The sequence below is a fragment of the Mus caroli genome, unplaced genomic scaffold (genome assembly GCF_978045245.1).
Source record: "Mus caroli unplaced genomic scaffold, Mus_caroli_1 scaffold_75, whole genome shotgun sequence".
NCBI classification, from domain to species: domain Eukaryota; kingdom Metazoa; phylum Chordata; class Mammalia; order Rodentia; family Muridae; genus Mus; species Mus caroli.
This window is the reverse complement of record NW_028227330.1, coordinates 121004-132376: the sequence shown is the minus strand read 5'-3', so window position 1 is coordinate 132376 and position 11373 is coordinate 121004. Positions and strand designations below refer to the sequence as shown.

General features: G+C 37.9%; 1 protein-coding gene across 2 annotated transcripts in view; it reads left to right on the top strand.

Moving 5' to 3' along the window:
* Positions 1-3149: 3149 nt before the first annotated feature.
* Positions 3150-11373, top strand: part of LOC146999667 (X-linked lymphocyte-regulated protein PM1-like) — a 29104-nt gene continuing 20880 nt past the window's right edge. Inside the window, exons 1-2 of one of the 2 annotated variants that reach the window (XM_085834462.1) lie at positions 3150-3243; positions 4733-4865. In XM_085834462.1, coding sequence (XP_085690588.1) covers positions 4757-4865 — 109 coding nt within the window. In that variant the 5' untranslated portion in view covers positions 3150-3243; positions 4733-4756. The remainder of the gene's footprint in view (positions 3244-4732; positions 4866-11373) is intronic. The other variant, XM_085834463.1, reaches the window with a different exon arrangement.

Here is an 11373-nt window from a genome sequence, read left to right as displayed (position 1 = left end):
AAGTAATCGTATACCTTAATATCTGTTAATATGAAAATTAATATTACCAACATAACCTAATTAATTGAAATTCAAAAATGTGAGTATTTAGAAATTAGCCGTGTGTCATTCTGTTGTCCCTAATTTGGAAAATGGGATTAATAGGTCCAATGTTGTACAATCCATATAGTCTTTCTGCTTTTTGGTACATAACAAGGTCTTGCTGTGTGCCACATAATGGTCTTGAAATTATGCTTCTCCTATCTCAGCCTCTCTATTTGTAGGATTGTTTATTTGTTGTTTTTACACTATACTATGGTTTTCAAAACAGCTTATAAATTTCAAAACTGTTTATAAACCAAAATTAATGTAGACAATTAATTTGGGAGGTGGCTTATAAGAGAAAAACAAAGAGTGAGACTGAATGTTTTGCTTGATATTTATTATTATTGTATCAATTCTGAAGAAGAGGACTTCATAAGTTACTACTATTCTGAGATGAATGCTTTTGAAAAAAAATCACATCCAATGAAAATGAATCCTACCCTCAACTAACTTCTGTGTCACCCTCCAAGCAGAACCATTCTTCATTGAAACAGTTGATGAATGACTTCAGGGATAGACCATCTTAATACACACACTATTCCTTAAGTGAATGTACGCTGTAACATGTATTCTGAGAATGACAACAATCACTCAAGTCAAATAGCTTTGACCATAGCAGGAAATTACTATCCAAAATCATGCCTACAATTCATTCCTTGGTGCAGCAGAAATGTGAACTCTTATCTTAGCTACTATGGAGGTAAAATTCTTTGGTGATGTGAGGGAAATTCAAGTAGATCCTTATTACAATGAAATCCAGTGTTCATAAACTGTTCTTATTTTGTTTGAATCACAGTAAGCCACGATTTTTTTTTTAAATTTCATTATTTGTTAGAAATTTTCTTCATCTACATTCCAATATTCCCCTACACCCTTCCCTGTCCTTGCTCCCCAGCCCACCTACTCCCAACTCCTGTCCCTGGAAGTACTCTGTACTGAGGCATATAACCTTCTCAAAACCAAGGGCCACTCCACCCACAGATGGCCTACCAGGCTATCCCCTGCTACATATTCAACTACAGACACAAGCTCTGGAGGTACTGGTTAGTTCATAATTTGTTCCTTATTTACGGTTTCAAATCCCCTCAGCTCCTTGGGAACTTTCTCTAGCTCCTCCATTGGAGGCCATGTGTTCCACTCAATAGGTGACTGTGAGCATCTACTTCTGTATTTGCCAGTCATTGGACTAGCCTCACACAAGGCAGCTTCAGAGTCCTGTTAGCATAATCTGTATGTAAAGATTTTTAAGGTCTACTAAAAACAAAACAAACAAACAAAAAAAAAAACAAAAAAAATACTATTTATGTTCATTAAAAAAACTAATAGTGATATATTATTTTAAAATATCATACAGTTAATATATTTGGAGTTATTTAAAATTTATATTGAGAAAAATGTATTTTCAGTATTGCTACATAAGACTATTCAATTGATTGTTGTGTTATATCAAAAAAAATGTTAATATTCATTTTATTGTTACAATATTTTATAAATATTAAGGAACATGATAAAAATTGAAAGGTTTAATAGGTTTTGAGTGGGCATCAGCTAGAGGAGTTGTGGTACAAAAGAAAAATAAGAATGTGATGTAAGTCTGTTTACCTAAAATATTCTTTTAGATGTTAACAAATTCATACAAATTGAAATTATGTATATTTTCTTATCATAATGCATTAAAACTTAAATCAAAACTATTTCTAGAACTTGTGGGATTGCTCAGCAGTTAGGAGCACTGGATAATCTTTTACAGTTCCTGAGTTAAATTCTCAGCAAAAACATGGTGGCTTACTACCATTTATAAAGTGATCTGATACCCCTTCTGTCATGTAGGTGACCACATAAACAGAGCACTCACACATTTTAATAATGATAGACTTAAAAACTTTAAAATTTTTCTATTATTGTTTATTATTATTATTATTATTATTATTATTATTATTATTATTATTATGCCTAACTTCTTCCTTCCATTTCTTTCCACCAAACCAGCCCATATATCCCTCTTTCGTCTTTTTTAAAGTTATAGCCTTTTTGAAAAACTAATATACAAGTAGGAAAACATTGAAAGTAAATGGACAGAATGCCCTAGGATGCATGAAATACACACTAGTCTAGTTGAAAAAAAGAAAAGAAAAACTAGCTATTAAGAGCAACTGTTGGTTCGGCAGTAGTGGTTCATGCCTGCATTTTGGAGGCAGAAGCCAAATATTTCTGAATTCAAGGCCAGCCTGTTGTAAGTTCCAGGAAAATCAGGGCTACAGAGAGAAACCCGGTTTAGAAAAAAAAAAAAATAATAATAAAAAAAACAAAAAAACAAAAACAAACAAACAAACAAACAAAAAAGCACCTGTTCTATGCAGAGGACGGGGCACAAAGCACCCACATAGTGGCTCACAGTTTGTGCACAGTCACGTTTTCAGAGAATCAGTGCTCTCTTCCAGCCTCTGTATGCAACAGAGGCATAAGTGAGAGAGAGGGACTGCCCAGTCAAGCACATAAGTGAAAGAGAGGGCCTGCAAGGCCTAATGTATGAGTGAGAGAGAGGGCCTGAGAGGCTAAGCACATAAGTGAGAGAGACGGCCTGCACTGCCTAGCACACTCTTCTAATACAGCTCAATACTAGGAAGGTGGATACAGGAGGGTGCCAGAGGATGTAGGGATTCTGGATGCTCCTTTCTGAACTCTTAGGACAGCATAGAATCTTCTGGTTTGCGTATGTACATGCAGAAGTCCACAACATTAAATGCTTACGCACATAAATAAATAAAATCCAAAAATGCTTACAAGAGCCTCTACAGTTGAAATTAACTAGTGTCATTTGCAGTGTTTCATATGTTACACATTTGTTCAAGTTTTTCAAGTTTGTAAGGGCTTATCAACCTATAAACAGGAAATCATTTGTCTTAAAGCCAGTAGCTTATTCCCACCTCCTGAAAACTCCCTTCAAAATGATGGTACCTGGTACTCAATGTACGCATGCGCAGGGTATATTCAGCCAATCAGCGCAGGCCTTGGGTGAGACCTTTTTTGTCCATTTGGCATCACAAAGGGTCCTTAGAGACCTCCATCCGGGCCTGGCTCCTGACAACGTTTTTTTTTCCTTTGAGGCTCTGATCACGGAAGGGTGCGGTTGGAAGGTGTTCATCTCTTAGATGATCTGTAAGTGATAGTTGGCTCTGATCATGATTGTTGGACAGTTAATCGAGGTGTTACGGGGTGGGGCATCTCAGGCCCAAGTGGCCATTATGTGAGGAAAAGGCTCCTCATAGTCATTTCCTCTGGGATCTGAGGGTGAATGGAAAGTGGAGGACAGTATTCATGGAAGAGGATTGAACAGGTCAGGGGCATAGAGGATTGGGAACCCTTTGAAGAGAAAAGCTTGGGGCCTTGGGATAGGATCAGAGAGCCGGCTGCAGGACTAGGGGTCGGGGGCCAGGGAGCCATGGGTGAGAAGCCTTGGCGCTTGTCCTGTGTGCTGTTCAGGATCCATTAGAAACACACTGAGAATTCCTCCCTCCTCGTTGTCTTGTCTACGGTGTGTTCCTTTGATATACACTTTATGGACATTGCAGACAGTAGAGTTGTATAAGAAGAATGAATGAAAAGAAGAAGAGGAGATATTGCAAGAGATTCATAAGTCAACTGGGATGGATTCTGACCACGGATCCTTCCATCTCAATTGCCCATTTATTGGGATTAAAGACTTGCCCTATCATGTTCAGCTTTTTCTCTCAATTTTATTTCTGTAGGATGGGATCTATCTTTGTAGTTCCGGCTGCCCTGTCTAGGGCTGGCCTCGAACTTACAATCTTCAGATGTTTGAAATCCTCGGCTTCCCCAAATCCCCATTTTCTCCAATATAAGGCCTTTATGTGTGGGTGGTGGTGGTGAGTGTTTCTTGTAGACTAAGCGTTGGGTCTTTTTGATATGAACATACAGTTACCATGTTCGTTATCTTTCTGGATAGAACTATGAGTTTACCTTAGACTGAGATAAACTGATAAACAGAATTGCTTATGTTTTGTTTAAAAAGTATGTATGGGAGATATGACCAAAATTCAGATGCCTCAAAGATTACAGGCGAACAAATTTTGCTCATCGTTTTCTGGAAGGAGGGGAGAAATCACATATTGAAGTGTGGCCAGGTTATGTCTTTTTTAAACTGAGAAATGGCAGATTGTTAACTTTGGTTCTGAAGGAGGTTTTTTTTTTTTTTTTTTTTTTTAAATAAGTTAAAGAAGTTTTTGAAACAAGTTGTGAGGGAAAGGGACATGATAAATAGGATACATGGAGAAAATGTTCCTGGGAAGTATATATATATATATATATATATATATGGGTGTGTGTGTGTGTGTGTGTGTGAGTGTATGGGTATATGTGTGTATGTATGTGTGTGTGTATGTGTATATTTGTGTATATACACAAACACACATATATATGCATCACCATATTGAATATATATACAGAAGTCTCTGATAAAGACAAATGATTAAAAATACTATATGTTAAAAAACAAAAGAAATGATCTTTCATTGAGCTAAGATAATTATTTGATTTTTTGTCATTTTAATTATTTAAATGATACCTTTTATTCAGATAACTAAGTTTTTTTTTTCCTTTTAATTTTTATTTTTTTTTAAACTAAGAGGACTATTAAGTTCTTAAGAGAAGAATGGCACTTAAGAAAATGATGGTGATACCAAAGGAAGGTTACTTATTACTTTTGGACTGTGATGATGAAGAAGATGACATAAGTGTTTCAGAGGAGTCTCTTACTAAAGGTATAGCATATCCAGTGTTGGGCATTAATTGTGTCCTGCATTTCATTAGACCTTTACCTAGTCTCCTAAAATGGAAGAAATCTTTGTTAAGAGTTTTCATAGACTTCATTTCTAATTTTACCTATATTTATCTATTCTTATACATGAGTTTTAGCAGCACATATACCTACTCTTGAAACTATAGTCACAATATGTTGAGAAACAATAACTTGTTATGATTTTGCCCCAGGAAAAAACCTGAACATAGTTCCTATAATATGTTTGCCATACATGAATTTATTTCATAATACCTGCAAATAAATTATTTCATTTCTTTTTCTATTATATACTTACTTTATTTACATTTCACATGTTATCCCCTTTTCTACTTTCCCTTCCAAAAATCCCCTGTCCTCTCCCCTCTTCCCCTGCTCCCCAACACACCCACTCCCAATTCCTAGCCCAGGCATTTCCCAATACTGGGGCATAGGACCTTTATAGGAACAAGTGGCTCTCCTCCCATTGATGACCAACTAGTCCATCCTCTGCTACATATGCAGCTGGGTCCATATGCCCCATTATTTCTTTTCTTTGATTGGTGGTTTAGTCCCAGAGAATTGTGGGGGTACTTGTTAGTTTATGTTTTTTTTTTCCTCCTAAGTTCCTGCAAACTCCTTAAGCTCCTTGGGTACTTTCTCTAGCTCCATATTTGGGGATCCTGTGCTCAGTCCAATGGATGTCAGTGAACATCCACTTCTTTATTTGTCAGGCACTGGCAGTTCCTCTCAGGAGACAACTATATCAGTCTCCTGTCCCCAAGCTCTTGGTGCATCTTCAATAATATCTGGGTTTGGTGGCTGTTTATGGGATGGATCCCCAAGTGAGGCAGTGTATGGATTCGTTCAGTCTAAGCTCCAAACTTTGTCTCTGTAACTCCTCCCATGGGTATTTTGTTCCCCATTCTAAGAAGGAACAACATAATCACACTTTGGTCTTTCTTCTTGAGTTTCATGGGTTTTGCAAATTTTACCTTGGTCATTCTGGGATTCAGGGATAATATCCATTTATCAATGATTGCATATTATGTGTATTCTTTTGTGATTGGGTTATCTCACTTAGGAAGATATCATCCAGATCCATCCATTTGTCTAAGAATTTCATTAAATCATTGCTTTTAATAGCTGTGTAGTAATTCATTATAGAAAAAGTACCATATTTTCTATATTGATTCTTCTGAAGAGAGTCACCTGATTTCTTTTCAGATTCTTGTTATTATACATAAGGCTGCTATAAACATAGTGAAGTATGTGTCCTTATTACAAGTTGGAACATCTTCTGGGTATATGCCCAGGAGGACTATTGCTGGATCTTCTAGTAGAATTATGTCCAATTTTCTGAGGAACCAGCAGACTGATTTCCAAACTGGTTGTAACAGCTTGCAAATCCACCAGCAATGGAGTGTTCATATTTCAACACATTCTTGCCAGCATCCGCTGTTATCTGAATTTTACATCTTAGCCATTCTGACAGGTGTGAGGTGGAATCTCTGGGTTATTTTGACTTAAATTTCCCTGATGATTAAGGATGTTGAATATTTTTTAGGTGCTTCTAAATCATTCGGTATTCCTTAGTTGGGAATTATTTGTTTAGCTCTGTCCCAATTTTTAAAAATAGAGAAAATTGATTTTCTGGAGTACAGATTTTTGATCTCTTTATATGTATTAGATATTAGACCCCTATCTTATTTAGGATTGGTAAAGATTTTTTTTCCCAATCTGTTGGATGCAGTTTTGTCCTATTGATAGTGTCCTTGACCTTACAGAAGGTTAGCAATTTTATGAGGTTCCATTTTTCCATGTTTAATCTTGCAGCACAAGCCATTGCTGCTCTTTTTTTTTTCTTTTCATCAAGAATTTTCCCCCTTTTCCCATGTTCCATGTTCTTCCCCACTTTCTTCTCTATAAGTTTCAGTGTCTCTGGTTTTATGTACAGTTCCTTGATCCACTTAGACTTGAGCATTGTACAAGGGATGAGAATAGATCAATATGCCTTCTTCTACATGCTAACTGCCGATTGAGCCAGCACCACTGTTTGAAAATGCTGTCTTCGTTCCACTGGAATGTTTTAACTCCTTTGTCAAAGATCAAGTGTCCATATGTGTGTGGGTTTATTTCTCTGTCTTCAGTTCTATTTCATTTATCTACTTGTCTATCACTCTACCTGTACCATGCCATTTTTATCACAATTGCTCTGTAGTACAGCTTGAGTTCACACATGGTTATTCCACAAAAGGTTCTTTTATTGTTGGGGATAGTTTTCCTATCTTAGGGTTGTTTTTTGTCTTGTTTTGTTTTTGTTTTTGTTTGTTTGTTTGTTTGTTTGTTTTTGTTTGTGAATTTCAGGTGAATTTGCAAATTGCCCTTTCTAACTCAGTGAAGAATTAAGTTGGTATTTTGATGGGGATTGCATTGAATCTATAGATTTTTTTTGGTAGGACACCCATTTTTACTCTATTAATCCTTCCAATCCATGTGCATGGGATATCTTTCCATTTTCTGAGATCCTTTTGGATTTCTTTCTTCAGAGATTTGAAGTTTTTACCATATGTATTTTTCTCTTCATAAGTTAGATTCACACCAAGGTATTTTATATTATTTGTGACTATTGTGAAGGGTGTTTTCTTGTTTGTTTGTTTGTTTGTTTGTTTTTTGTTTAGTTTGTTTTTCATCCTGCTTTTCCTTTGTGTAGAAAAAGGCCATTGACTTGTTTGCGTTAATTTTATATTCAACTACAGCACTGAAGTTGTGTATCAGGTTTAGGATTTCTCTGGCAAATTTTTGTGTCACTGATACATGCTATCATATCATCTGGAAATAGTGATATTTTGACTTCTTCCTATCCAATTTTTATTCATTTGTTCTCCTTTTGATGTCTAATTACTCTGGATAGGTCTTCAACTACTATATTGAATAGGTAGGAAGAAAGTGGGCAGACTTGTCTAGTCCCTGATATAGTGGGATTGTTTCAAGTTTCTCACCATTTTGTTTAATGCTGGCTACTGGTTTGCTGTCCATTGTTTTTTTTTTTTTTTTTTTTTTTTTTTTTTTTTTATGTTTAGATACGGGCCTTACATTCCTTATCTTTCTTTGACTTTCATTATAAATGGGTGTGCATTTTGTCAAATACTTTCTCAGCATCTAATGAGTTGAGCATGTTGTTTTTGTCTTTGAGTTTATTTCTATAGTGGATTAATTTGATGGATTTCCATATATTAAACCATCGCAGGGATGAAGCCTACTTGACCATGATGGATGATCGTTTTGATGTATTCTTTGATTCAGTTTGCAAGGATTTTATTGAGTATTTTTGCTTTGATATTCATACAGGAAAATGGTCTGAAGTTTCCTTTCTTCATTGGGTCTTTGTATCATTTGAATATAATTGTAATCTGGCTTCATAGAATAAACTCAATAGAATTCCTTCTCTTTTGATTTTGCATAATAGTTTGAAGAATATTGGTATTAGGTCTCCATGTGTAAGACCCCCGAAACTGGACCTCCACTGAAGCCCATTCAAGTCCCGGAATGAGCTGGCCAGCACCACAATGACTCAAGAGAAAACTATACCTGATGCAAACAGAAAGAGGTTTTATTATCAGCTAGCTGAGGACAAACTCCTCCCACCGTGCAGGGCAGGGGAGTTTGACCCTGAGCTGTGACAGAAGGGGGCTTTTAACAGCTGGCTGAGGAATTGGGATGAAAGTTCAGAGGAGTTGGGAACAGATGGGAGGAGTTGGGAGAAGAGTTGGGAGGAGTTGGAAATAGTTGGGAGGAATGTGGTTCTCTGCCTGGATGTCTTTCGTAAAGTTACAATTATCACATCTCAGGCTGTAAGGCTCAGAAACAAAAAGGCTTTTTGCAGGCTATAAATAACAAAGAGCTTCTTTCTGACTGCATTGTTAGAGATCAGGGACAAGAAGCTTGGGGAATATCCAGGGGCTTTACCTTCCAGGGAGAACCGCTCTAAGTTGGAGTCTCACATTCCCCACTACTTCTTCTACATAGTTCTAGTCTTAAAACTAGGAAAAATAACCGCTAGCCCAGCTGCCAAACAAAGCCAACATGAGGTCACAGCTCTAGGATTTGTAACCTTGAGAGCCTCAAAATGCACTTGAATGAGACAAAAGTTTCTCTTGGTACAAGGGAGGGAGGAGGTTCCTGTGCACTGCCTGGTGAATATGAGCAGCACTGGGCCAGTGAGCCATGGTGGGCTGGGTGCAGGAGCCCAGCACCTGCTGGAGTAGCGGTGGTGGGGCTTGCCAAAAGCAGCAGGTAGGTGTTTTTTGTTTGTTTGTTTGTTTTTGTTTTTTTGGTTTGTTTGTTTGTTTTTTGCTTTTTTTTTTTTTGTTTTATTTTTCAGCAATTCCAAGGCATTTTTCTGACCAGTTCTAGGGTCTTTAAGCGAGCTAGCAGGGGTTCAAAAAAAGGAACACCAGGGTCAAACATTCCCCCTGCTTCTGTTAAGGAAGGTGGTCCCCAATTGAGGAGTTGAAAGGGTGTAAGATTAAATTTTTCTGTGGTGTTCCATACTCACAATAAGGTGAAGTGAAGGAGAGCTTCATAATCTTTTCTGCATGTCTCTAAAGCCGATTTAGTCAAGGTTTCTTTTAATTCTCTATTCATCTGCTCTACCTGTTCTGATGTCTGGGGTCTATAGGGACAATGTAACTTCCAATCGATCCCCAATTTTCTGGCTAACCCTTGGCTTACCTGGGCAAAGAAGAAGGGGCACTTGATTGATGAAAGTACCTTAGGGATGCCAAATGATGGGGACATTTCCTCTAATATCTTCTTTGCCACAACATTGTTGGTCTCCTTCTTAGTGGGGAAGGCTTCGACCAAGCCTAAAAAGGTGTCTATAAAAAGTAATAGATATTTATTACTGTACTTGGTGAAATTAAATTAACTTCAATGAAATCTACTTTTCAGAATGTACCAGGCTGTCACCTCTTAAACCCCCTCTGGGGAGCATTATTCTGGTGCCTGACATTGGTGAGGGCACAGGCTTAGCATTCATTAAAAAACTCCTGGGCAACATCTGGCAATCTAGTAACATAGTAGTTTGAGCTCTTAACAATTTCTTTAGCTTCTTAGTTTCCAAGTGGGGGAGCCTGTGTAGATTGGCTACATATTGTAACCCTTCTCTGGTGGGCAGGATCCAGTGACCATCTTGGGTCTTAGCCACTCCTTGGGTAGTATATACACATATCTGAGGTATTTTTTTTTTCTGTTCTTGATCTTCTAGCATGTAGTCCAAGCCTGCGTCTTTGAGTTTATAATGGTTTTTAAGTTCTTTATTTTTTTTTCCTAGGGCTGCATGTTTGGCAGCAAGGTCAGCCATCTGATTTCCCTTCACTATGGCATCATGACCTTTTTGGAGATGGGTGCAATGTATGATGGCCAGTTAGGTTTTTTTTCGAAAGTGTTTGGCTTCTAATAGGTTCAAGATTTCTTTTTTATTTTTAATATCTTTCCCATCAGATGTGAGTAACTCCTGTTTTCTATAGATCGCCCCATGTATGTGAGCAGTGGTGAAAGCATACTTGCTGTCTCTGTAGATATTGATGTTTTTCTCTTTGGCCAGCTGCAAGGCTTGGGTGAGTGTGATTAGCTCTTCTCTCTGGGCTGTCATGCCTTCAGGCAAGCTGCTGTCCCCAACGGTTTTTTTTCCATTGACCACTGCTGCCCCTGCTTTTCTTTTACCTTCAACCAAAAAGCGGATACCATCTGTGTACCAGTTAGGGCAGCCTGGCCATGGCTGGTCAGTGAGGTCTTTCTTAATTTCAGTTTTTTTCTGCCAGGATGTCTATACCTTGGTGTACTTGTAGGAAGTCGTAGGCTTCCGGCAGCAAGGTGGCAGTATTCAGGATAGGAGGGGGTGCAAACTATACTCTTTCAGTCAGTAAAAGGCTCTGTTAATGGGTCCTGTGAGCAATAGTCATCCAGCAATCAGGCAGCTGTCTAATGATGCTTTCTAAGGCATGGGGATATAGGGGCTACTACTATAGTTCATTGGCCTAGAGTCAGTTTGTCAGCCTCTTTGAAAAATACTGACACAGCAGCAGCGATAACTTTTAAGCAAGATGGTCATCTACTGGCCACTGTGTCTAATTTTTTTTTTTTTTTTTAACAATTGGGCCACAGGTTGTTTCTATTTCCACAGATCTTGGGTCAGGACCCATCTCACTATTTCTGCTGTTTTGTCTACATAGAGAATGAAAGGCTAGGTCAGGTCTTGCAGGACTAGAGCTGATGCACTAAGCAAGATTTTTTAATCTCTTTATAGGCTTCCGGTCTTTGGGGGTCCATGAGAAAGTCACAGTCTCTTTAGTAAGGGGGTATGGTAGAGAGTGCCAGGGTGGCAAAGCCTGGCTTTTTAACTGGTAGCAACAGAGTATTCCAGGAAGACTGACAAGGGACCAAAACACCAAGTTCTAAGAGACTATGAATGTGAGGTCTGATGCCCTCTT